Consider the following 24,937-nt stretch of genomic DNA (forward strand, 5'->3'; position numbering starts at 1 on the left):
ACTGCGCACACCGTAAACTGTAACATTGGCTTAATATAACGGCTCTTTTTTAACTCTTTAATTCGACAATAAGATGAGTCCGACACGTGGTTTAAATTAATCGTTTGTTCGTTCTATTCACTGAATTTATCTATTGTTGGGATAAATTAAAAAGGTCTCCAAGTGTTTAGATGCGCAGCTTTAACAGTTATAAAATATGTTATCTGCTCGTCAATGTACATTGCGAGCGTTCACATTAAATTTTGTAATTATTGTTTAATTTTAATTTTAGATTGATTTAAATTAACAATTTTGGTTACATTTCCAGTACCAACTTTGTTACTGTACGTTTGTTTATGTTTAATTTAATTTTATGACGTTTTGCAATGGCAACCCTGATTACACCCTCAGAAATAATTATAATTAAAAACGTACAACTGTCAGTTTTACATTCCTCCACATTTAAGACCTACAAAACAATTAAAGTCAACCTAAAACATAAATAAAACAGTGTTCAGTAACAGTGACTAATTCGGATACGTAAGAAGAAGAAGACCGCCCAGTTGGGAAATATTTTGATAAGGGGGAGGTGTGGTGTATTTACCAACTCGAATCAACCATGTCGGCGACTTTGAAACCCTATTTGACGGCCGTTAGGCACACGCTGACGGCCGCAATGTGCCTGGACAACTTCTCGTCGCAAGTGGTCGAACGACACAACAAGCCGGAGGTGGAGGTGAACACCAGCAAGGAGCTGCTCCTCACTCCGGTGACGATCTCGCGTAACGACAAAGAAAAAGTGTACATCGAGACGTCCGTGAACTCCGTCAGGATCAGCATCGCCGTCAAACAGGCCGACGAAATTGAGAAGATACTGTGCAAGAAGTTCATGAGGTTCATGATGATGAGGGCGGAGAACTTTATTATATTGAGGAGGAAGCCCATCGATGGCTATGACATTAGTTTTCTGATCACCAACTTCCACACTGAACAGATGTACAAGCATAAACTGGTCGATTTTGTGATTCATTTCATGGAGGAGATCGACAAGGAAATATCTGAGATGAAGCTTGCAGTCAATGCCAGAGCTAGGATTGTTTCTGAGGAGTTCCTCAAGAGGTTTTAATAGTTAATAATTGTTAAGGACTGTTACAATTTCCCTCAAGTTGCAAAGTCTAGTTATAAGAACAGATTAAAGCATTAAACATGTCAAAAAGGCATTTAATTTGTAAATACAAAGAGTATTATAGTTTGTTTTAATTTAATTATTGTAAATTAACGGAGTGATAGACGTGAAAGTTGATCAGAAGGTGCCAACGTGGAATGTGGAAATTGAAATAAATATTTTAATTTTTAAGTTTTTTATACTTGTCCCAATAAAACATTTTTATTATTAGGTTTGTTTTATTATTTTAGTAATTTATTCTGTGCTTCCAGTAATTCAAATGGAAATATTTATTTAAACAGTTTAATTTCGTACTACTTTAATGTACATAATGTAAAGTTGTTTGTATAAAAAGAATTTAATAAATAAATAAAAGGGCAATAAATTAATACAAATAGTGGTTTAATTATAACAATTTACATAAATATTATAAATATTCTAACAAACAAATATGTACAAAATGCTAAAACATTAATAATTAATTATAAAACAAATATGACTAATATATAAAAGGATATACACTTGCAAATAAAAAAATTTCTACATACAATATCGTTAAAAATTTTGGAATGTTTAGTATAGAAAGTCCTTGAAGAGATAATATATTTCATCAAAAACCCTTCCATAATATTTTGATTAATATAAATTTATGTATATTAAACAATAAATCAAAGACTTTCTATTCACAAAATACTGTTAATTATATTGGGTTGGATTAAAGCATCTACGGACGAAATTATTAAATAATGAACTGATCAAATAGTTTTTAGTGAGTATTGTGTTTTATAAAATATAAATCGTTTTTTTTTCAGTTGAACACACCGTGAAGTTTTTAGGCATATCAAAAATGTATTAAGTACATTTTCTAGGATTGTACCACAATTTTTTTTGTTAATACAAAAATATCCTCCTTGTTTTGACTGAATCGATTCGATTCATGTTTCCTGCAGTTAACCCAAAGTGTTTATTATCACTACGTTTTGTTAGAGAATTCCTAGTTGCCCCAGCTGAAACAGAAATGCTTTCAGTAATTAAGAAATTGTAAGGGCAAAGCAATGTTACCAAAGTTTGTTTCTGCTGTTCCTTCTGTAAAATATTCTCAGTTTGTTGCGGGTCGAACTTGCACACAGCCGCAATGACCCTCGCCAAAACCATGCTCTCCTTCCCCAGCATGTAATTGTACAGCACATTCTTCAAGTACTCGATTTCGGTCGACTGGCTGAGCTCGGCGCAGTGGTTCAACGTGACCAAAGTCTCGTCCAGCTTCCTGCTCAGCTTCTCGTTCTTGTTCTTCATTTTCTGCAGCTCGTTCTCGTAGAACTCTATGGAGCTCTTGTTGGTGATGTCCAAGGATTTGTACTGGGTCAGCTTGTCCCTCAGACTGTCGATCTCCTTCACGTACTTGTCGTTATTGGAGCCGGCCTGGAAGGCCTTCTCCTGCTTGATTATCTCCAAGTTGTCCAGACGCGTCGAGTTGTTCTGCAGGTTCAGGGGCGAGATCTTCAGTTCCTGCACCTCGTCCTGCAGCAGCTGTTTCTCGTGCACCAGCTCGTTGTACTGGTGCTCCAGCTCGGCGATCTGCGTCTCGTACTTGCGTTTTATGCCGGCGAAGTTGTTGCACTTCTCCTCTAAATTGCCGATCTCCAGCTTCAGATTTTTGTTCTCGATGAACAGGTTGTCGCACTTTTCCTTTATTTCGTAGCAGTCTTGCTGTATCTTCATTATGTCGGTTTCGTTCGTTATTGTTTTGCTGTTGGCCAGCTCCAGGTTCTGGCGTTGGGCTTCCGATATTTTTCCGGTGGCTTCCTCCAGTTCCTCCTTGAGTTTCCTGTTCCTTTCTTCGTACTCCGCCTTCAGGCTGTCGATTTTGAGTTGTTCAGTGCGCAGGTATTCATTGTTGACCTTCAGTTCCTCCACTTGGCTTAACAGTTCTTGGTTTTCGTCGTTCACGTGATTGTTGTCTGATGACAGTTGATTGATACGCAGGTTCAACTCCTGGATTTCTTTCGTAGCCTTCTCTAATCCACTGGCGGCGTTTTCCTCCATTTGGGTCTTGAGTTGCTGCAGCTTCCTTTGTAGATCATCCCTTTCGCTTGTGACTTCGTCCAAGTTGACTTTGAGTAAGTTGTAGTTCTCCGTCAGGGTTTGTTTCCCCGTTGTTAACTCCTGTTTTTCCTTCATAATGTTGTCTAGTTGTGCGCTTATTAACTGGTTGTCTTCTTTTAGTTTAACAAAGCTACTTTCCATAATTTTCAGTCTGGTCAACTCATTTTCCACCACTTGCTTCTCCTCCCCAATCATTTTGAAGCTCTCTTCCATCGCCTCCAATTTCGTCAATCGTTCCTGCAACTCTCTGTTCCTGTCTTCTAAAGTCTTCAAATTTTCTTTGTCGACGTTGTTCAGCTGCTCCAAATCGCTGATCTTCGACTGGAGCAGTTTGATCTCTTCAGTTTTGGCGGACACCTCGTTTTGGCACGCCTCAATTTTTTGTGACAGTTCGTTTTGCACCGCCTTCTCCTTCCTCAAGGCATTTGAGTTGTCCACCTGCATCTTTTCTATGATGACGTCCAACTGATTGCTTCTGTCCAACAGACTGGCGAACTCCTCTGTTTGTTTCTTGATGACCGAGCTCAGCTCCTCGATTTTCTTGTTCATGTCTGTTACTTCGGCATTCCTGTCCTTGATCTCCTTGTCCAGGGCTTCGTTGAAGACCGTTAGACTTTCCACCTTGTTCCTTAAGTCTGTGATGGTTCGGGAGTCCTTGTCCCGTTCTTGTTGTTGCCGTTGCAGCTCTTCGTTCAATTTGTTTATGGTGTCTTTATCCTTGGACATGTTGATGTTTTCCTCCAGCAGTTTTTCCAGCTTCAGTTCGTTGGCAACGTTCTGCTCATGCGTTTGGTTGAACAGCTTCCTTTCATGCTCGAAGCTATCCACCAGTTTGGCCCTCTCTTGCTCCAACTCTTTAATAACTTCTTCTAAAGCCTCTTTTTCAGTGGCAGCTTTCACATACTCATGATTTCTCTCCTCAGCAGCCTTCAACCTGTCATCCAGTTCTTGCTTTTGGTCCGACAGCTTAGTGATTTCAAACTCCAATTCTGGCACCCTATCTTTGTATATATTATATTCTTGCACTAGTTTCTTCGATTCCTTAAGTTGTTCCGTCAAATTTTCGTTGTTTCTACGTTCCACGTCCAAACGTTCGTTCAGATCGACGATTTGCTCTTCCATTTTTGTTAATTTCAATTCCAACAGTTTACACTCTGAGTGTTCCAAAGCATCCAGCTCACCCTTCTCCTCTTGCAGCTTAAGTTGCTCCGCCAGGTGCGTCCTTTCGTTTTCTATCGACATACACTCCCGCTCTTTCTCCATCAGCATCTTCCTGGTCTCCTCCAAGTCGTTTTCTAGGGTTTTAATTTTGTCACCGTACTTTTCACTGGCCGACTTAAGGTTGACATAGTCGTCTTCCACCTTCCGCTTCTCCTCCAACGTTTTGTTTAATTCTCCGACCGTTTTTTGGGCCTGGGCCAGCTCCTCCCTCAAGTCGCTCTTGCAGTCCTTCAGCTTGTCGATCTCCAGCTCCAATTCGGGCAGCTTTTGACTCAACCGTCCGTGGTCTTCGACTAGGGACTTCATCTTGCCGATCTCCAGGTCCAGCTGGCTGTTTCTCGTGAACTCCTCGTCCAGTTTCCTCTTTAGTTTCTCGTTATCTTCTTCCAGCTTCGACAGCTTCATTTCCAAGAGTCGACTCTCAGTTACTTCCAGAGACTGCAACTCATCTTTTTGTGCTGCCAGTTTTAGCTGCTCATCCAGGTGCACTTTCTCTTTTTGTATCGACATGCACTCCTCGTCTTTTTGTTGTAGCTGTTCTCTGGCTTCATTTAAATCAGCCTCTAGGGTGGAAATGTTTGACTGCATTCGGATTATTTTCTTCTGGGTCTCCGAGTTGTCGTTTCTGATGTCCGAAAGTTCTTTTTCTAACGTTGCCACGGTGCTCCTGAGTTTGGTGCAGTCCTCAATCAACTCCAAATGGTTTTTCTCCAAGTTCTTGTACAAGTTCTCCTTTGAAATTCGATCTGTTTCACTGCTCGTTAGGTCCTCGTTCAGTTTTTGCAGCTGGGACTCCTTCTCCATCAGCTTCATCTGGATTTCCTTCACGTTGGCTCCGTTTGTGTTCAGTTCGTTTAATTTCTGTTTGAAGTCTTCCTTTAGTTTGTCTTCTTTAGCTGCAAACTCACTGGTAATCTTCTCCGTCAGTTTCCTTTCTAAAGAGACCAGGACTATTTTAGTGCTTTCCCTAATCTCAGCAATTTGTCTCTCGTAATCTGCTTTTTCCTTGCTGATTGTCTCCTTAAGCATTTCTTTCTCCTTGTTTAAATAGTTCACTTGCATCCTGAAAGTTTGGAGTCCAGCATGCAAGTTCTCCCTGTCTTTGTTCAGTTTGTCGTCTTCGCCTCCGGCTGTGGCCAACTTTTCATTCAGTTCTTTAAGAGCGTCCTCTTTAGTCTTCAACGACGATTTCAAATCTTGCACTGTGCTGTTCAAATTCCGGATCTCCAGCTTGTATTGTTCGACCTTCAGCAGCTCACTTTCCAAATTGTTGGATCTTTGAGTCAAAGCTTCGACCCGTTCGATGAGCTTCGTGTTCTGAGCCTGCAAGTTCTCCACTTTGGACGTGTGCGTCTGCGTCTCGTACGCCTCCAGGCTCTTCCGCAGCACCTCCAGGTCCTTTTTCATGTTCAAAATTTCGGCATCCTTGTTCAGGATCTCGTTGTGCAGCTCCATCTTGTTCTGCGCCAGCTTTAGGTTGTTCTCCTTCTCCCTTTCGGAAAACTTGGACAGTTCGTTCTCCAGCCCGGTGATTTTCTTCTTATACTCCTGCTCCTTGCTTTGAAACACTATGGAGTTGGCCTTGTACTCCTGCAGTTTAGAGTTTAACGATTCGATTTCCTGGCGGGCGTCGTTCAGGTATTTGGTTAAGGTGTCCAGATTTTCCTTGTCGTTGTCGTTCTGCAGGTCCACCAAAGTGTCGGCGCCGCTTTGGCTACTCAGCAGTCCGATTTTCGTTTCTAACGTTTGGATTTTGAATTGCTTTTCGTCCAATTCGTCCCGCAACACGCCCTCCAGATGTGCCTTGGCTTTTTGTTCCAGGGAGCACTGCTCCTTCAACTCACGCACTCGACGTATCGCCTTGTCTTGGGTTTCCACCAAAACTGACTATAATAAATTAAAAAAAAATATTTATAACTGATAAGAAAACATTCAATATAGTGTCAAGGTGTGAATAATTTATTATTAGATAAAATGAGCAAATAAACCACAAATAAATATAGTTTAACATGTTCTTATTTTGTAGTTTGTTCAAAAATATGCTGTAATTTCTTTAAATAATTAATTGAGGAATGTAAATAATTAAAAGATTCAGCTCTAATAAGAAGCATAAATAAAATTAAAAATAGCACAAAATATAAACACAAACAAATCTTTAATTTTTAGTAATTTTCTAGCTTTAGTTTGTTGCAAGATATCATTGACATCACATTTTAAATTAATTTATACCTTCATTTTGCCATTCTCTCTTTCCAAATCCTTATAATGTTTAGCTAAATCAGTGTACCTCCCTCTGTATTTATGATACCTCATTTGTGCCTTCTGAAACGCCGAATAAATCTGCTCTTTGGACAAGTGCCCCAACTGTGACGAAGTGGACACATTGTCTTCAACCTCGCTGGCCGACACGTCCAAATCAGACTACAATAAAACAATGCATTCATGTTTTTAGCGCAACGAAAACGAATACCTGCAACTGATACATGGCAGACGATTCGTATCGTGGCAAAAACGAGACGTCACTGGCCATAGAAGAGTTGGAAGTCCGCCTGATTCTGGGCTCCGAGGGCGAGACCAGAGACAGACTGGAGAATCCCGCCTCGGCACTGTTCGTCGACATGTTCGCATCTGCAATACATAAAACGGTTCGGGCATGCTTGGACAAATGCTGGTGGGTCTTATACCGTCGTCGCCTATCGAAAAGAAATTCTCGTCGTTTGTGGACGTGCTCAATCGATCGCTCACCGACTGCGTGAGCTGTTGGAAACGTTGCGGCGAACTTTTCAGGTCCTCCGTGATTTTATCTTTTAGTTTTTTGAACATTTTATCGCTGTTAGAGTACCAAAAACACCAAAATAAACATTACACTCCTTCGACTTCTAACCTACAAATGACGTGTCAAAATAACATTGATGAATACAACATCTATTTTCTGTCTCTGTCGCACTTGTTGCGTTTGTAGGTTGTCTCCGTCGGACGTATGTCTGAGTTGTGGTAAAGTAAATCAATAAATAAATGTCGACTGTGCACGTATTTCAAACTAACCAGTTTACAACTCATTTATATCATTAACATTAATTACATTCGCAATGCTCATGGTTTAATTAAAACCAAAACTTAACACTAATTGTTTATTCGACTAAAAATACTTCAACGTTGCTTAAAATATGCACAAATTAGTTTCAAAGTACCGAAAATAGTTCCAAAAGTATCAACATATAATTTAAGGTTATAATTTCAAAAACACCGTCATTTGAGTGTTTGTTGTTCCACTTTAAACAATTACAAAATGAGTGAGGAAAACCAGGACTCTTCGCCACCACAAAAACGCGTCCACGAAGACGAAGACGAAAATGAAAACTCAGACTCCAACGATTTCGTCGGTCCCTCCGTGGATTTGGCGGCGCCGCCGAAGAAAAAGAAGTTCCTGCCCCACGAAAAGCTCTATTTGGATCGTATACCGTGCGCCGAGTCGTACGAAAAAAGTTACATGCACAGGGACACGATAACGCACTGCCTGGTCACGAACACGGATTTCATCATAACAGCCAGTTGTGATGGTCACATTAAGTTCTGGAAGAAAGTGGAGACTGGCATAGAGTTCGTGAAGCACTTCCGCAGCCACCTGGGGCCTATTTCTAAAATTGCCTGCAATCATGAGGGAACCTTACTGTGTTCGGCCTCCCTGGACAAGTCGCTGAAGATTTTCGACGTCGTCAACTTTGATATGATCAACATGATGCGGTTTGATTATGTGCCTTACACTGTTGAATGGATACACAACTCAGGTGACCCCATACACACTTTGGCTGTGTCGGACGTGGACTCCAGTAAAATTTATATCTATGACGGCAGGGGGACGAACACCCCTTTAAAGGTACTGGAGAAAATCCACATGAAACCCGTGTCGATAATCAAATACAACCCCAAGTTTGACGTTGTTATTTCAGTGGACAAATCGGGGATGTTAGAATATTGGACGGGTATAAAACAAGATTGTATATTCCCCAAAAATGTGGCCTTCGATTCAAAACTAGACACTGACTTATTTGAATTTGCTAAGATTAAAACAGTCCCGACTGGTCTGGTTATTTCGCCTGACGGCCGGAAGTTCGCCACCATCTCTGTGGACAGGAGGATCAGAGTTTTCAACTTTTTAACGGGTAAATTAACCAGAGTTCTGGATGAATCCTTGCCTCGATTCACTGAGCTTCAACAAAAGACACAACAGTTGCCCAACATGGAGTTTGGTCGAAGGATGGCTGTGGAAAGGGACTTGGAAAAGTCTGAGGCTCTTCACTTAGCCAACATCGTTTTTGATAACAGTGGGTTTTTCATTATGTACGCAACTTTGTTGGGGATTAAACTGGTTAACTTGCACACCAATAAGTGCATCACCATTATTGGCAAAAATGAAAACTTGAGAGTATTAAACATCGCCTTGTATCAAGGTACATAAATAAACGCATCAATTTAATTAAGTACTAATTGGTTGATTGATTTCAGGCTCAGCAAAGAAGAACAAGGCTGCTGTAACACTAGAAATCGAAGCCTCCAACAACCCAACTCTGGAGGCTATTCAGCCAGACCCCACATTAGTGTGCACCGCTTATAAAAAGTCAAGGTTTTACCTGTTCAGCCGGAGAGAACCGGACGAAATTCAGGGCGACCAGGACAGGGATATCTTCAACGAAAAGCCCAGCAAAGAGGACACCTTCGCCGCCACCGATAATCCAGCCGTCCAACGACTGTACGAGAACGCCGTCATTCACACAGTTTTCGGAGACATACACGTTAAGTTGTTCATGAAGGACACGCCGAAGACTGTTGAGAACTTCTGCGTGCACAGCAAGAACGGGTACTACAACGGGCACATCTTCCACAGAGTAATCAAGGGTATAAGCCGTCTAAAATGTACTTATTTAACGAACTAAAACCGTTTTATTTCAATTTAGGATTCATGATACAAACGGGGGATCCCACAGGCAACGGCACAGGGGGTGAGAGCATCTGGGGAGGCGAGTTCGAGGACGAAATCAAGCCCCACCTTCGCCACGACCGACCGTACACCGTGTCGATGGCTAACGCCGGCCCCAACACGAACGGCAGCCAGTTTTTCATAACTCTGACGCCTACGCCGTGGCTGGACAACAAGCATACGATTTTCGGGCGGGTTGTCAAGGGGATGGAGGTGGTGCAGAATATCAGCAACGTCAAAACCAACGCTAAAACCGACAAGCCCTATGATGACATCAGAATTATTTCAGTTACAGTTAAATAGTATAAGAATAAATGTTTTAATTTTTAGCTGAGAGTTTTATTACTATTTATAAATAATATTAAAAAAATAATATTAATAGACATTGAACATATGGTTTAACAATTAATTTAGTTTCAATTCAATCTAATTTTCAATATTAATAAAGAATCCCCATTGCCATAAATTTATTATAAGACATTTGACACTGAAATTCTTCAGTCCTTCCCACATTTTTTATTGAAAATAAAATGTATTTTTCATTTACTCATTGAAGTATAATAATTAAGAATGGAAGATAGAAGACATTTAAGACAAAGCCAAACGGATAAAAAAACCTTTATTTTATCCATAATTTATTATAAACCTTTTCATTATAATTTACAATAAATCACGGTCTTATGTCTAGAATTGGAGCCTGTGTGGGAATTGCGACGATCTAAGACCCCACATGGCAGAAAGGTAAGCGAGGAGCACCTTCTTGTCAGCATGTTTCCTGATTGCTGCTAAAATTTGTTTGTCAACTTCCTCTTGAACCTTCTTCCTCTCTTCACTTGGCTTGTAGGTCTAAAAAACAATCAGTAAATACCAATAAAACATCCGTTAGCGGGGCAACTTACGGGGGCTTTGACTTTGAAAATTTCATCACCCTTTTTGGTGGCTTTCCTCAGCTTCTGCCTCTTGAAGAAACTGTCGTTGACGTTTTCTGGGACTTTGACATCACTCAAGTCAATTTTGGTCTGAGTACCGATCACGTACCTCTGGTGGATACGCCTCAGGGGGCAACCATTGATGGAGAACGGTCCTGAAATCAGCACGCCCCGGTTAGTTTGTCCACACAGAAGGCCACAAAGAATATAACGGGCAATTTGATGTTGCGCATGTTTGCGAACAAAAAACGCATGATATGAATTTGACAAATAATTTGTTTACTGACCGGTAACCAGGAGAAGTCCAGTGTGAAGTTGTTTAATCAAAACGACGCGCTTTCCTTTGTGCACACCAGCCAACAGGATGCACACCGTTCCGGGTGTCAGGGTGGACCTCAGAGTCCTCTTGTGGTTGCGGAAGCTCTGGGTCATTGGTCCCTTGCGTACACTACAAAACCCGCCAATTAGAACTGCAAACACTGGTAACAAAGGTAAAAACTTACACTCGGGCAGGAGCGTATGCCTTGGGACGTGGTGTGGCCAAAACGTAACGTTTGCCTCCGTTTTTCTCGCCGCCGATTGGCTTTTCGATCACGCGAGGCTTGACCGTCTTCTTGGTTGGGGCCACTTTCTTGCCCATGAACTTGTACAAGGCTTTCTTGTGGTACATCCTAGTCCTGGAGAAACGGACGACGCCATTGCCGAGGTCGTAGTTCCTCGGTTTGCCCGGCTTCTTGAAGGGCTTTTCGGTCGGGTTGAGGGCTCGGAGTGTGTCCTTTTTGGCCATCTGTAATTTCAAAACGGATCTGTCAGTTTGACGTGGAAACGTGTTATGAGTTTGGTTTGGAGGTTAGGAAAGTTTCAGTTTGTTGTTATTATCTACACGGCTTTTCAGCGGTGTCCTAAGGTTATTTATATCATCATTTAAACTCATATTTAAGTTTAGTCTGATTGGAACACTAGTTCTTAACTGAACAATATGAACAAAACAAGTTGGCGGTTTCCACTAACTTTTAACAATAATCTGTGGTAATTTCGCAAAAATATCACTGCAACTTAATAAAGCACACTTGGAATTAGTCTTTAGATTAAGAAAATTATAAAGATGATTTATAATAAACGAGAATTATTAAGATATTTAGAATTTTCTATCACAGACACTCACCTCGATGAATGTTTACAGTAAAAGGAGAGGGCGCAAGGTATGCCAACATGAGCGATAAGAACTTACCAGAACTGCCGCACAATTCAAATTTACAAGTATTTATATTGAAAAACTGATAAATTAGAAAAATGGTTAATTTTAATTAGTATTTATTATAACAAATTAATTTTATAAATGTTTCATTTATGGATTTTGCAATAATAATATTAAAATATATATTTAATGCTTAAATTCAATATTAATTATATATTTTAAATAAAAGTTTGATTTTTATTGCTAATATTTAATTTATTTATATTATTACATATATTTAAATAAATGAACAAGTTTCAAATAAAAGCAATTAATTTTATTTTAAAAACAAAAATTAAAATTATTTTTTTATTATATTATTACCTTAGTTTAAATTAAAGTAATTCATAAACCAAATTTTTATTTTTAATTATATTGTTTTTAATATTATATTTAGTGGTTTATTTATATATTTATATTAATGGTCATTTGAATGTCCTAAAAATAAAAATATTAATTTATATTGTTGTTTTTTTATTAATAGGCAACCAACGTTACATATTATTTTAATTTGAATTTTTAATTGAGATTTAAATAATAATAAAATTTTTAAAATTAAAATAATCAACACCAAAATAATCAAAAATAATCATTTAAATGATTTTTTTTAAAACAAAATTGGCTGATATATAACAAAATTTAAAGATAATATAAATATTTTTAATTTATATATTTTTAACGATAACTAATTTTAAATAAAACTCCTTTTTACAAAAGAAAATTTTAATAGAATATGAATAAATAAAGGTTCAAATTTATATATATTAATAGGTTCACTTGAAAATATTATATAAGATTATCAAATTTCAAAATTAATGTCGTTAAACAGAAAATGTTCTAGTTTTGTTTTTTTTTATAAAATAGTGTAATAATTTGTTATCAATCTCCAAGAATTAAATTCTGATTATTTTTAAATTAATTAATTTAGATATTTTAATTAATTTATTAAATATTGTGAGGGTAAAAACTAAACTGATATATGAACATTTTTTGTAAATTGTTTATATTATATGAAATATTTCTAATATTTTTTTAATTAATATAATAATATAATTATAACTATTTAAAATATTCTATTAAAGTATTAAATCTGACTAATTTCGAAATTCATCATTTTTACTTCCTGAATATGTTACTTAATCAAATTGATAAATAAAATTTTGTAGTAAATTCTTTGTTTATATTAACGGAATGTTAATTAATTAATTAATCTTTACAATTAACTGTATTAAAAATATTATAAGTGTAAAAATAAAACAACCATTAATTTTAACGAACTAAGTTTTATTAAAATTAAAGTAAATACAACAAATACACCTTATTGCATTTTAACTTTCATATAAGGAATATTCATACAATAAAAAAAATCTTGCGCTGTTGCTTTCTAAGATGTTTCTGGAACTTCTGTACAGTATGAAGTTTGAAATTAAAATCGATGGAATTTATAAATACACTGGTTACACGCTTAAGATGATTCAGCTAATTTCTCTGCCTTTTGTACGACCTCCTCGATGGGGCCGACCATGTAGAAGGCGACCTCAGGCAAATGATCGTATTTGCCGGCAAGGATTTCTTGGAATCCCTACAAAAAATAATAAGAAATAATTAGTTATTGTATGAGGGTTACAATAGTAATGTGTTGTACCTTGATGGTTTCCTCGAGGGGCACAAGTTTGCCAGCGTGGCCGGTGAAAACTTCGGCGACCTGGAAAGGTTGGGACAGGAAACGTTGGATCTTCCTGGCACGGGCGACGGTGAGCTTGTCGTCTTCAGACAACTCGTCCATACCCAAGATGGCAATGATATCCTGAAGGGACTTGTAGTCCTGCAAGATCTTCTGGACGCCACGGGCAACGTTGTAGTGCTCGTGTCCGATGATGTTGGGGTCCATGATACGGGAGGTGGAATCCAAGGGATCGACAGCGGGGTAGATACCCAACTCGGCGATGGCTCTGGACAACACAGTGGTGGCGTCCAAGTGAGCGAAGGTGGTGGCCGGGGCGGGATCGGTCAAATCGTCAGCGGGTACGTAGATGGCCTGCACGGAGGTGATGGAACCCTTCTTGGTGGTGGTGATACGTTCCTGCATGCTACCCATGTCGGTGGCCAAGGTGGGTTGGTAACCTACGGCGGATGGGATACGACCCAGCAAGGCGGACACCTCGGAACCGGCCTGGGTGAAACGGAAAATGTTGTCGATGAAAAGCAACACGTCTTGTCCTTCTTGGTCACGGAAATACTCTGCGACGGTCAATCCGGTGAGGGCGACACGGGCACGGGCGCCTGGTGGTTCGTTCATCTGTCCGTACACGAGCGCCACCTTGGAGGTCTTGTCCTTCAGGGAGATGACGCCGGACTCAATCATTTCGTGGTACAAGTCGTTACCCTCACGGGTACGTTCACCGACGCCGGCGAACACGGAGTAACCACCGTGGGCTTTGGCTACGTTGTTGATCAGTTCCATAATCAATACGGTCTTTCCTACACCGGCACCGCCGAAGAGACCGATCTTACCACCCTTGGCGTAGGGGGCCAAAAGATCTACGACCTTTAACAACAATTCGTTACTCAGAGTTTCTGTGTTTTTTTACATCAAATATAGTACCTTGATACCAGTGACGAGGATCTCCTGTTCGACGCTCATGTCCACGAATTCGGGGGCTTCAGCGTGGATTGGGGCCAACTTGTCGGTTGGGATGGGACCCCTTTCGTCGATGGGTTCACCGATTACGTTGATGATACGGCCCAAGGTTTCAGCACCGACTGGGATACGGATGGGGTAACCGGTGTCGGAGACTTCTTGGCCTCTGACAAGACCTTCGGTACCGTCCATGGCAATGGTACGGACGGTGTTTTCACCCAAGTGTTGGGCAACCTATATAAATAATCAGAAAATTAGTGGCTTAATATCAAATAATCATAAAGTTTAATTATAGAGAATAATTGAGCTGAATTTTTTAATTAACAAGGTTTTCTTCATTTTAAATTGCAATATTCTTTAATATCATATTACCATAAGCTATTTTATATAATTTATGATAAAAAATAGCAAATAATTTATAAAAATTAACAAGTCTTAGCAAGTTTCCTGTTTCTTTAACTGAGGAAAATTAATAATTGAGCTGAAATTTCGAAATTCACTAAGTGTCTTCATTTTAGATAGAAATATTCTTTGACATAAAATTACTAGAAGCTATTTTACATAATAATATATGTGTGTAACAAATAAGTATAAAAATTAACAAGATTTAGCAAGTTTTCAGTTCCCTTATTTGAACAATATTAATTGGGCTGAAATTTTGAATATCACCCACTTTTTATTCAATTTAGATTCTTTAATATAAAATTACTAAAAGTATTTTACATAATATATAATATAAAAATGGCAAATAACTATAAAAATTAACAAGATTTAGCAAGTTTTCAGTCCCTTTAATTGAAGAAAATAAATAATTGAGATGAAATTTTGAATATCACCATGTTTTCTTCATTTTATATAGAAATATTCTTTAACAAAAAATTACTAGAAGCTATTTTACATAATATATGACACAAAAATGGCAAATAACTATAAAAATTAACAAAATTTAGGAAGTTTTCAATCCCCTTAATTGAACAATATTAATAATTGGGCTGAAATATTGAATATCACAACGTTTTCTTCATTTCAGATAGAAATATTCTTTAACATAAAATTACTAGAAGTTATTTTACATAATATATGATACAAAAATGGCAAATAACTATAAAAATTAACAAAATTTAGCAAGTTTTCAGTCCCCTTAATTGAACAAAATTAATAATTGGGCTGAAATATTGAATATCACCACTTTTTCTTCATTTCAGATAGATATATTCTTTAACATAAAATTACTAGAAGTTATATTACATAATATATGATAGAAAAATAGCAAATAACTATAAGAATTAACAAAATTTAGCAAGTTTTCAGTCCCCTTAATTGAACAAGATTAATAATTGGGTTGAAATTTTGAATATCACCACGTTTTCTTCATTTTAAATAAAAATATTCTTTAATATAACATTACTAGAAGTTATTTTACATAATATATGATACAAAAATGGCAAATAACTATAAAAATTAACAACATTTAGCAAGTTTTCAGTCCCTTAATTAAACAAAATTAATAATTGGGCTGAAATTTTGAATATCACCATGTTTTCTTCATTTTAAATTGAAATATTCTTTAATATAACATTACTAGAAGTTATTTTACATAATATATGATACAAAAATAGCAAATACCTATAAAAATTAACAAAATTTAACACGTTTTCAGTCTCCTTAATTGAACAAAACTAATAATTGGGCTGAAATTTTGAATATCACCACGTTTTCTTCATTTTAAATAGAAATATTCTTTAATACAACATTACTAGAAGTTATTTTACATAATATATGATACAAAAATAGCAAATAACTATAAAAATTAACAAAATTTAGCAAGTTTTCAGTCCCTTTAATTGAAGAAAATTAATAATTGGGCTCAAATTTTAAATATCACCATGTTTTCTTCATTTTAAATAGAAATAATCTTTAATATAACATTACTAGAAGCTATTTTACATAATATATGATACAAAAAAAGCAAATAACCATAAAAATTAATAAAATTTAGTAAACTTTCAGTAGCTTTGATTGAAGAAAATTAATAATTAAGCTGAAATTTAAAAAATCACCATGCTTTCTTGATCTTAAATTTTAGAATTCCTTAATTTATCATCACAAAAAGCAATTTTATGTAATTTATGATCCAAAAATAGCCAATAACTATTATGATTACCCTTTTATATTAAATAAAACTATTCTTTAACTTATCTAAAGAAATTTTACACAGGTGTAAAAGTAACAAATAATTGTTAAAATTGACAAACTTAGGAGGTTTCTGACTACAATTGAAGTAAATTAACTTATTGTGCCAAAACTATGAAGACCTTCATATTTTTTTCATGCTGAATTCAACAATATTTTAATTTATGTTTATAATATATTAAATTTTGTTTTATTTTTAACTGTAATAAGTAGCCATGAAACTGAACTTCAACCTCCAGCCTCTTTAGTCTACTTTCAGGTGATCACACACCTAATCTAACCTGTCTTATGTAACACCTAGATAACGTCAAATTACTGATTTTTTAACCATTCCAACTGAATTATCCCCTAATTTAGAGAGTAAAATTAATGAATAAAATAGCACTTAACCCATGTGACACTCCCATAGCACTCTTTCTAACACTAATCAGGTGGGTGGATGTTACTTAGGGTTTTCCGATAAGACTTACCTCGAGTACGAGCCTGGGGCTGCGGTTTTGCACTTCCAGGGCATTGAGAATTGGGGGCAAAGCCTCGTCGAATTGTACGTCAACGACGGCACCGATTACGGCAACAACTCTGCCGCCACCCTTGCCGGCGGCAGCCTTGGCGGCCAGACCCCTCTCTAAAACATCAGGAATTTACAATAAGTTACAAATCCACAATTTGTACTTTGATAGTTCCAGCAAAATGGCTGTCGGTACGTATTGTTATGTAACACTTTCGTGATGGATTTTTGTCGGAATAACCGCACGAAACACGTAGCACAACTTGTCGACGGTCACTTACATCGATATTGTACGCAATTGTGCCCTTTTCGCGTCTCGTACTGCGGCAAAGTGTGACATAACACCTCGACCCTTAAACCGGTCGACGGACACGACATTCGGACGGCGTTTTTCAGCGGCTAAGTTGCGTACTCACGTTGGCCATTGTAGACGGCGGTGACTTTGAGGGATTCGGCGCCGAGTTTTTCGATGGACTTGCCAGCCAAAAGGCCTGAACTTCTCGCTACTGCTCCCAACATGGTTGACGCAGAACAGGCACGATTCGTCGAGTGGACCGTCGTCCGCCACACGGTTTCCGTGCGCGTGAGCTGCTTTCGTCGGTGCGCGAGCGTGGGAGATTCGAATCGGCTGGTTAATTTTTTACTCTTTCGCGACTTACCGGCTTCTTTCTTACGCTATATGTATAACTTAATGGTTGTTTTTTATATTGTTGACGTTTGTTTGACGTTTCTGATACTTTTCCTTGTAAAAAACCTATTTATTGTATTTTTGTTGTGGTGGCGCCATCTATTGTCAACGATAGTTAATTAAATTACGTAATTTTTATTGGACATTGTGAGGCAAAAATCGAATTAGATAAGGATAAGAAATTAATCTAAGAATAGTTTATTTATATTATTTATAGTGATAAACAAATAATTAAAACTCATTCCTATAAATATTGCCAATTTAACAATCTTGAGATTTTATATTTAATTATGTAATAGGTAAAATATGATTAATGTATTTTTAAAACTGTAATAAAAATGTATTTAATAAGTTGTTGATTTCATTTTTTTTACCTTTTATTTATTTTATTTATTAATAAACAGATCAAATTTAATTCAATAAAAATCTATGCCAATATTTAAAAATTTAATAGTTTTCATCAATGATTTTTATATAAAATTGTTAAAAATATTTCGTATAATATATTCTAAATAATTTACAAAAAATGTTCATCTATATATTTGCCAAAAAAAAATAATAAAATTAGTTAAATTTAATACCATAAAAGGCTGGAATACTATAAATGACTATAATTTAAAAATTCTATAGTTTAAAACAATTATTTATATATAAAATTGTTAAAAATATTTTGTACAATATGCTCTAAATAATTTACAAAAAAATGTTCATCCATTAATTTGGAAAAAATATTAAGATTCTTCAAATTTAATACCATAAAAAGCTAAAAAACTATAAATGACTATAAATTAAAAATTCATTAGTCTAAATCAATGGTTTTTATATAAAATTGTTAAAAATATTTCGTATAATATATTCTAAACAATTTACAAAAAGGTTCATCTATTAATTTGGCAAAAAATTTAAAATTAGTTAGATTTAATACCATAAAATGCTGGAATACTATAAATGACTATAATTTATAGATTCTGTAGTTTAAAACAATTATTTATATATAAGATTGTTAAAAATATTTTGTACAATATGCTCTAAATAATTTACAAAAAAAATATTCATCCATTAATTTGGAAAAAATATTAAGATTAGTCAAATTTAATACCATAAAAAGCTAGAAAACTATAAATGACTATAATTTATAAATTCATTAATCTAAATCAATGATTTTTTTATAAAACTGTTAAAAATATTTCGTATAATATATTCTAAACAATTTACAAAAAATGTTCATCTATATATTTGCCAAAAAAAATTAAAATTAGTCAGATTTAATACCATAAAAGGCTGGAATACTATAAATGACTATAATTTAATAATTCTATAGTTTAAAACAATTATTTATATATAAAATTGTTAAAAATATTTTGTACACTGTGCTCTAAATAATTTACATAAAAATGTTCATCCATTAATTTGGAAAAAATATTAAGATTAGTCAAATTTAATGCCATAAAAAGCTAGAAAACTATAAATGATTATAATTTATAAATTCATTAGTTTAAATCTATGATTTGTATATAAAATTGTTAAAAATATTTCGAATAATATATTCTAAACAATTTACAAAAAATGTTCATCTATTAATTTGACAAAAAAAATTAAAATAAGTTAGATTTAATACCAGAAAAGTCTGGAATACTATAAATAACTATAATTTAAAATTCTATTAATTTAAATCAATGATTTTTATATAAAATTGTTAAAAATATTTCTTTTTATATATTCTAAACAATTTACAAAAAATGTTTATCCATTAATTTGGCCAAAAATATTAAAATTAGTTAGATTTAATACCATAAAAAGCTGGAATACTATTAACAACTATAATATAATAATTTTAAAATTTAATAGTTTAAAATAATTATTTACATATAAAATTGTTAAAAATATTTTGTATAACATATTTTAAACAATTTACAAAAAATGCTCATCTATTATTTTGGCAAAAAATATTAAAATTAGTCAGCCTAATACTAAAAAAAGGTAGAATAGTCCAAATGATTATAATTTAAATATTCTATAGTTTAAAACAATTATTTACATATAAAATTGTTAAAAATAGTTTTTAAAATAACCTCTAAACAAAAAAAAATGTTCATTTATTATTGGCAGAAAATATTAAAACTATTCAAATTTAATACTATAAAAATTAAAATAAATAGTAAATTATATATTTAAAATAATTTAATCAGATTTTATAGTACTAATTAGTTATTTATTGCTCAAAATATTAAAAATATTTAACACTTTTTAGTTAAATTTTCTAAAAATATTTTTTTTATTTATTATTTGTACTAGAAATTGTAGTTGGTGACTACATAATTGTTAAAATTTATTTAATTTTTATATTAACAACAAAAATATTTATGTTGATATACACAATTTAGGAAAAATTTACATCTGTTAATTTGGCAAAAACACTACAATTTATTTTTCAATGTCAATAATTATTATTTATCTAATTAACTGTTTATATCATGTGCTTATAATTTTGTTCAAAAGTTCTTGTTTACTAAAATAATAAACAAATTAATATTATTAAATTTAAGTGTAATTTTCCAATATCAGATAATTTTATATTTTGTTATTGTTTTGACAAACATTAGAAATATATTAGATATTTTTAGAAATATTTTATACATTTATGAGTTATGTAATGAGAAATAATTTCATTTTGTTTATTATTAACAAAATAATTAATAAATAGCTAATTAATCATTAATTATTTAACAGAATTTACAATAAGATTAAAATAAAAAATGATTTAAATTAAAATATTGATTCAATTTTAAATCGACTGAATTAAATTAATTATAACTCCAATAAACAACGTAGTTAAGTTCATTTAAACATGTCACCGCTGACATTCACAACACAACTCGACATTAATTTGTCAGAATGTGTGAGAAAACGCGGAACGACCCACGATACGTTTGATCGATACCGTCGTTCGGAAATCTCAGTGAATAACACCACAACCAAAAACCAATTTCCTTAATTACTTCCTGCCCAACAACAACAATGAATAATCAAACAGTATGCGAGAAAACGGCACCACTAAGCGCCAAATCGAAGAGTGCACCGAAACTGAATCCAGACGCTTCGCAAATCACCATCAAGGAGTTCCTCACTGTGTTAACGGCTGCCTATCAGGTATTTTGTTGTTCTTTAACTAGTTATGGACGTTAACGAGTTGTAAATAAGGTGCACGAAAGCGTGGAAGGCGTGCTGATGGAAGGCGGCAAGACCGAAGCTTTGAACTGGCTGAGGATGAAGGAAAACGGTGGTAAGAACACCTACTGCCAAACATCCAAAACAAATTTACCATCTGAAGAAGAAACCAACCCGGAAATCGACGTGGACAAACCAACAACAGATAATAGCAACACAGAGGTAAGAAAAAGCAAGTCTGTGAACTTTGACATTGAGCCAGTGAAGAACAAGCTGCACGTGGTTCTTTCCGAAGGTCTTCTAGACTCAGTGTTGCCTTACTTGGTCGAGAACACACCCCAGAGGAAACCAAAAAATGGTACCACTTGAGATAATCGTTGGGGTGTACGATTTATTGAAGAAGTTTCAGGAGTTTCATCCAGCAGTTCGTTGCCCAGCTTCACCATTTCGGACAAACCCTTAGAGAAAACCAAGAGGAAGTCGGTTGAGTCACTGACTAAGACTTGCTCTGATGTTGAAATACACGTGTGTGACGAGGTCAAGAACCAGAAGAAAACGTTCTTGTGCAACAAGTTGCTGTTGACCTCTAAAATGGGCTACTTTGCCCACATAACTACAGGCAGATATGTCTAGAGTTTGGCCAACACAAGTCTGATTGATTGAATCATTTTTAGATCAACGTTTGGAGGACATGGACATATCAGTGCACTGCGACATAGGAATATTCGAATGGTTGATGCAGTGGGTAAAGAGGGACCAATTGTTAGAAGCTGATTGGCCTACGTTAGACCCTCACTGCGTCATCCCCATTTTAGTGTCAGCCTCGTTCCTACAAATGGAACCGTTGCTGCACGACTGCCTTCTCTACTGCCACGAACACCTGAACGACATACTCAAAACCTCCTCCAACTTGTCGTGCCTGAACGACTCAGTTGTTGGTCGATTGGCTGCAATGTACACAAACTCCGAAGTAGAAATGATCAAAGACAAAAAGGATAAGATACAGTCGAAGATTTATACGAAGCTAATCGTGTCCCTGTGTGAGCCGGAACCTGAAATCGTCCGAGGTCACTGGTACTCATTGGCAAAGATCTACAAGTGCGCCAAGTGCCATCAGCTGATCTATCCGGACTTCGCCACTCAAATCCCCTGCAGTCCCGAATGCATGAGGCTACAGTGGAACGGGAACATCACCAGCCTTCACGTCCGGTACTTTCAACAAAGTTCTTGTGTGGTTGTTACTTGTTTTGTTTTGTAGTGACCCCAACTGGAACTTAAACGACTACATTAAGGTGTTGTTTAAAATCCTGAAGACTTGGAGACGCGTTTACTGGAGACTGTGGGCCAACACTCACTTCCTCTACTGTTTGATATGCAAGCGGTACTTCCCGATGAACCAGATGGGCTGGTGCATCTATCACCCGGACCCAGCTCAGTTCTTCACGCTGGATGCCCAAAAGGCTCCGTTGCCAGTCGGACGTTATCCTTGTTGCGGTGAAAGAGCCTACAGGTACCACCACCAACAGTTATTGTACTGTGAATTGATGAAGTGTTTTAAGGTTTGATCTGTTGCCCAACTTCTCCGGCTGCCAGTTCCGCAACCACGTGCCCTGCACGCAAGACGTCAAGGACGCGGGCGTGATGGGCATGCTGGAACGTTTCGACCACCTCATCGAGCAGGAGCCGCCCAAGCTTCTCTTCCCCGAAAAGATCACACGTCTGGCAACCGCTAAAGGTAAACCGAACAACACCACGATTTAATTTTGATTTGCCCCCTTCAGATCCAGCCTCGCCGACGGACAAGTCGTCGAAACCGCCGTCGGTGAAGGACGCCTTCTGGTGGGACGGCTTCGAAATAGTGCCGCCCCGACCGCGACTAGGGTTGGTTAGCAAGTTCGCCGCCAGATCGAACCAGAACCAAACCACCACACAGCTCTACCTCCAACCTGTACAAACGTCGGCGCCGCAGTCCGAGGACACGAGCAGCGACGAGGACAGCTCCGAGAACGAGTCGTGCAGCTCCAGCACCAGTTCGGAACGCACGGAGGGCAGCGGGGAAAGCAACCCGCCCACCAAGGTGGGGCTGATGAAGAACCAGGAGGTGCCGGTGAGTTGGATGTGACTTAGGCTTTAGTTGTATGTAGTGTTGGCTTTGTAGGGCAAGTTCCAGCCAATTAGATCGCCTAGATTTAAGGTAACGCTTTGGTGGCACCCTTGAGAATGTCTTAACAATGAGTTTTTGAAGCCTGCGACGCAGCCCAGGAGGCGGCTGAAGAAGAAGGCCGGCACTTCGAAGGTGTGGCAGCACAACGTGTCCGCAAGGACGAACCAGGACAACCAGCGTTCGTACGAGGAGACGGCGGCCAAGGAGATGGCGACGATTTTGGAGAAACGCACCACCAACATGTCGGATGTCGTTGTTAAGATTTCGAAAGCCGGTTACAAATCCATGAACTCTCCAGGTTTGATTTGTTGATGTGTCATTATTCAATTAGGTTAATTGGTGCGTTTGCAGGAGGACTTTGGGTGAAATTGGAGGGAGAATGGAAGGAGACACTTTGTAGCAAGTCGGTCAATTTGAAGAACATATTTGCGCAGAAGTTACGCTCCCGCAAATTACCTCACCCTCAATTGTGAATGTTAATAAAACTGTTGTAAACATTTAGATGTTTTAATGATATTTGGTTAACTAGATTTAAGCAAGTTCAAATATTATTATTTATTTTTTTTGTGTTCACTGGGAATTCTCGTTTGAACTAGATGGATAGTTTCAGTAATTGGTAGACTTAAGAATAAATATATAGGAACAATAATCAAGTTACCTAAGATTATTGTTTGCTGTCAAAAGCTTCAATATAAACGGTCACTCCAGTAACAACTAAACATTAACATACTCGTGACTCCAATAATCACGTTAATACTGAAATGGAAGCTAATTTAAAGGGTAAGTACTACCAGAAAACAAAATAATTTAGTGAATAAACTCCTGCAAATACAAAGGGATTATTATTATACAATTATCTCCTGAAAAATTTCAGAAATGGCCGAACTGGAAAAGTCCCAAGACACCGACAGCTCGACCGACACGGTAACGGAGGAGGACCCCCCGAAGGAGGACGAGCCGCAGGCGTCCGGCTCCGGGTCCGCCCTCGTGCCCGACTACGAGTCGACCCGCTTCGCGAAGCAGAGCCGGGCCGAGAAGAAGGCGCGCAAGATGATGTCGAAGCTGGGCCTGAAGCCGGTGACCGGCATCAGCAGGATCACCATGCGTAAGTCCCGTAACATACTGTTCGTCATCAACAAGCCGGACGTGTTCAAGAGTCCGGACGGCGAGACGTACATCGTGTTCGGCGAGGCGAAGGTGGAGGACATGTCGCAGCAGGCTCAGGTGGCGGCCGCCGAGAAGTTGAAGGGCATCAAGCCGGCCGGGGGCGACGCGCCGGCCAGCACCTCCAACGACACCGGGGACTCGGACGAGGAGGTCGACGGGACCGGGATCGAGGATAAGGACATCGATCTGGTCATGTCGCAGGCCAATTGCAACAGGACCAAGGCCATCAAGGCCTTGAGGAACAACGGAAATGACATTGTCAACGCCATCATGGAACTGACAATGTAATCCGAATGTTTTGAATTATTGTTTTATTCACTTTGCTGCAATAACTATGTCCATTTGTAATATTTAGCTATTTCTTAAATAAATTCATAATTTTGAGGCATTTAAAATGTTAATAATTAAGAATTTGACTTTTACCCATATAAAGGTAAGTTTTTGAAAATATTTGTTAAGTAAATAGGTTTTCACAGCTGTCTGTATAGAATTGCTTAGAGTTTCAGTTCTATTTTATTTAGAACTGCTCAGGAAGTTTCAGAATTATCTTAAGTTTATACAGATTTACTTAGGAAGTCTCAGAACTGTCTTAATTTTGTACAGAATTGCTCAGAAAGTTCTAGAAGTGTCTTAATTTGTAAAGAATTCTTTAGGAAGTTTCAGAACTGTCTTAATTTTATACAGAATTGCTTAGGAAGTTTCAGAATTGTCTTAATTTCATACAGGATTGGTTAGGAAGTTTCAGAACTGTCTTAATTTCATACAGAATTGCTTAGGAAGTTTCAGAACTGTC

At 36.8% G+C, this 24,937-nt stretch overlaps 7 protein-coding genes across 11 annotated transcripts; 4 read left to right on the forward strand and 3 right to left on the reverse strand.

Moving 5' to 3' along the window:
* The first annotated feature begins 406 nt into the window (after nucleotides 1-406).
* Nucleotides 407-1,375, forward strand: LOC109602425 (actin-related protein 2/3 complex subunit 4). Its single transcript, XM_020018790.2, has one exon. The coding sequence runs from the start codon at nucleotides 599-601 to the stop codon at nucleotides 1,103-1,105; it is 507 nt and encodes a 168-aa protein (XP_019874349.1). The 5' UTR covers nucleotides 407-598; the 3' UTR covers nucleotides 1,106-1,375.
* Nucleotides 1,376-1,535: 160 nt separating this feature from the next.
* LOC109602437 (uncharacterized) lies at nucleotides 1,536-7,393 on the reverse strand. Its single transcript, XM_020018796.2, has 5 exons — nucleotides 7,156-7,393; nucleotides 6,942-7,099; nucleotides 6,701-6,892; nucleotides 2,207-6,358; nucleotides 1,536-2,151 (listed from the first exon to the last, which is right to left on the reverse strand). Exons 1-5 carry the CDS (start codon nucleotides 7,292-7,294, stop codon nucleotides 2,128-2,130), a joined length of 4,665 nt encoding a protein of 1,554 aa, XP_019874355.2. The 5' UTR covers nucleotides 7,295-7,393; the 3' UTR covers nucleotides 1,536-2,127.
* Nucleotides 7,394-7,550: 157 nt separating this feature from the next.
* On the forward strand, nucleotides 7,551-9,778 carry LOC109602438 (peptidylprolyl isomerase domain and WD repeat-containing protein 1). Its single transcript, XM_020018797.2, has 3 exons — nucleotides 7,551-8,922; nucleotides 8,978-9,367; nucleotides 9,427-9,778. Exons 1-3 carry the CDS (start codon nucleotides 7,761-7,763, stop codon nucleotides 9,750-9,752), a joined length of 1,878 nt encoding a protein of 625 aa, XP_019874356.2. The 5' UTR covers nucleotides 7,551-7,760; the 3' UTR covers nucleotides 9,753-9,778.
* A 273-nt stretch (nucleotides 9,779-10,051) lies between these two features.
* LOC109602421 (60S ribosomal protein L6) lies at nucleotides 10,052-11,561 on the reverse strand. Its single transcript, XM_049968753.1, has 5 exons — nucleotides 11,544-11,561; nucleotides 10,882-11,165; nucleotides 10,666-10,826; nucleotides 10,349-10,533; nucleotides 10,052-10,295 (listed from the first exon to the last, which is right to left on the reverse strand). Exons 2-5 carry the CDS (start codon nucleotides 11,163-11,165, stop codon nucleotides 10,134-10,136), a joined length of 792 nt encoding a protein of 263 aa, XP_049824710.1. The 5' UTR covers nucleotides 11,544-11,561; the 3' UTR covers nucleotides 10,052-10,133.
* A 1,317-nt stretch (nucleotides 11,562-12,878) lies between these two features.
* Nucleotides 12,879-17,534, reverse strand: LOC109602419 (ATP synthase subunit beta, mitochondrial). Its single transcript, XM_020018782.2, has 5 exons — nucleotides 17,374-17,534; nucleotides 16,920-17,074; nucleotides 14,221-14,490; nucleotides 13,261-14,163; nucleotides 12,879-13,197 (listed from the first exon to the last, which is right to left on the reverse strand). The coding sequence occupies exons 1-5, from the start codon at nucleotides 17,474-17,476 to the stop codon at nucleotides 13,081-13,083; spliced, it is 1,548 nt and encodes a 515-aa protein (XP_019874341.1). The 5' UTR covers nucleotides 17,477-17,534; the 3' UTR covers nucleotides 12,879-13,080.
* Nucleotides 17,535-20,526: 2,992 nt separating this feature from the next.
* Nucleotides 20,527-23,474, forward strand: LOC109602423 (SANT and BTB domain regulator of class switch recombination). 5 transcript variants are annotated; one of them, XM_020018788.2, is made up of 10 exons: nucleotides 20,533-20,795; nucleotides 20,847-21,171; nucleotides 21,217-21,432; nucleotides 21,488-22,022; nucleotides 22,072-22,323; nucleotides 22,373-22,548; nucleotides 22,595-22,914; nucleotides 22,972-23,007; nucleotides 23,059-23,275; nucleotides 23,329-23,474. In XM_020018788.2, exons 1-10 carry the CDS (start codon nucleotides 20,664-20,666, stop codon nucleotides 23,448-23,450), a joined length of 2,331 nt encoding a protein of 776 aa, XP_019874347.2. In that variant the 5' UTR covers nucleotides 20,533-20,663; the 3' UTR covers nucleotides 23,451-23,474. The 5 variants fall into 5 exon arrangements, with proteins under 5 accessions (XP_049824800.1, XP_019874347.2, XP_019874345.2 ...); XM_020018786.2 differs by having other exon boundaries at nucleotides 20,535-20,795; nucleotides 22,595-22,920; XM_020018789.2 differs by having other exon boundaries at nucleotides 20,535-20,795; nucleotides 22,373-22,530; nucleotides 22,595-22,920.
* A 120-nt stretch (nucleotides 23,475-23,594) lies between these two features.
* Nucleotides 23,595-24,532, forward strand: LOC109607819 (nascent polypeptide-associated complex subunit alpha). Its single transcript, XM_020024281.2, has 2 exons — nucleotides 23,595-23,757; nucleotides 23,852-24,532. The coding sequence occupies exons 1-2, from the start codon at nucleotides 23,739-23,741 to the stop codon at nucleotides 24,430-24,432; spliced, it is 600 nt and encodes a 199-aa protein (XP_019879840.1). The 5' UTR covers nucleotides 23,595-23,738; the 3' UTR covers nucleotides 24,433-24,532.
* Nucleotides 24,533-24,937: the final 405 nt, after the last annotated feature.

Source organism: Aethina tumida, chromosome 6 (assembly GCF_024364675.1).
Source record: "Aethina tumida isolate Nest 87 chromosome 6, icAetTumi1.1, whole genome shotgun sequence".
NCBI classification, from domain to species: domain Eukaryota; kingdom Metazoa; phylum Arthropoda; class Insecta; order Coleoptera; family Nitidulidae; genus Aethina; species Aethina tumida.

Bases quoted from the DNA above. Each gene is read 5' to 3' on its own strand.
- LOC109602437 (XM_020018796.2), bottom strand. From the start codon at position 7,294: ATGTTCAAAAAACTAAAAGATAAAATCACGGAGGACCTGAAAAGTTCG. The intron at 6,359-6,700 runs GTATAAATTAAT...AATTTATTATAG, and splicing joins GAGAGAATGGCAAAATGAAG to TCAGTTTTGGTGGAAACCCA. The intron at 2,152-2,206 runs GTAACATTGCTT...TTTCTGTTTCAG, and splicing joins AACAGCAGAAACAAACTTTG to CTGGGGCAACTAGGAATTCT.
- LOC109602419 (XM_020018782.2), bottom strand. From the start codon at position 17,476: ATGTTGGGAGCAGTAGCGAGAAGTTCAGGCCTTTTGGCTGGCAAGTCC. The intron at 17,075-17,373 runs GTGAGTACGCAA...CTGATGTTTTAG, and splicing joins CGCCGTCTACAATGGCCAAC to AGAGGGGTCTGGCCGCCAAG. The intron at 14,164-14,220 runs GTACTATATTTG...TTGTTGTTAAAG, and splicing joins TCCTCGTCACTGGTATCAAG to GTCGTAGATCTTTTGGCCCC.
- LOC109602438 (XM_020018797.2), top strand. From the start codon at position 7,761: ATGAGTGAGGAAAACCAGGACTCTTCGCCACCACAAAAACGCGTCCAC. The intron at 8,923-8,977 runs GTACATAAATAA...GATTGATTTCAG, and splicing joins AAACATCGCCTTGTATCAAG to GCTCAGCAAAGAAGAACAAG. The intron at 9,368-9,426 runs GTATAAGCCGTC...ATTTCAATTTAG, and splicing joins CTTCCACAGAGTAATCAAGG to GATTCATGATACAAACGGGG.
- LOC109602423 (XM_020018786.2), top strand. From the start codon at position 20,664: ATGAATAATCAAACAGTATGCGAGAAAACGGCACCACTAAGCGCCAAA. The intron at 21,433-21,487 runs GCAGATATGTCT...AATCATTTTTAG, and splicing joins CTTTGCCCACATAACTACAG to ATCAACGTTTGGAGGACATG. The intron at 22,549-22,594 runs GTAAACCGAACA...TGCCCCCTTCAG, and splicing joins ACGTCTGGCAACCGCTAAAG to ATCCAGCCTCGCCGACGGAC.
- LOC109602421 (XM_049968753.1), bottom strand. From the start codon at position 11,165: ATGGCCAAAAAGGACACACTCCGAGCCCTCAACCCGACCGAAAAGCCC. The intron at 10,827-10,881 runs GTAAGTTTTTAC...CGGGTTTTGTAG, and splicing joins GCATACGCTCCTGCCCGAGT to TGTACGCAAGGGACCAATGA. The intron at 10,296-10,348 runs GTAAGTTGCCCC...ATTGTTTTTTAG, and splicing joins TTTTCAAAGTCAAAGCCCCC to ACCTACAAGCCAAGTGAAGA.
- LOC109602425 (XM_020018790.2), top strand. From the start codon at position 599: ATGTCGGCGACTTTGAAACCCTATTTGACGGCCGTTAGGCACACGCTG.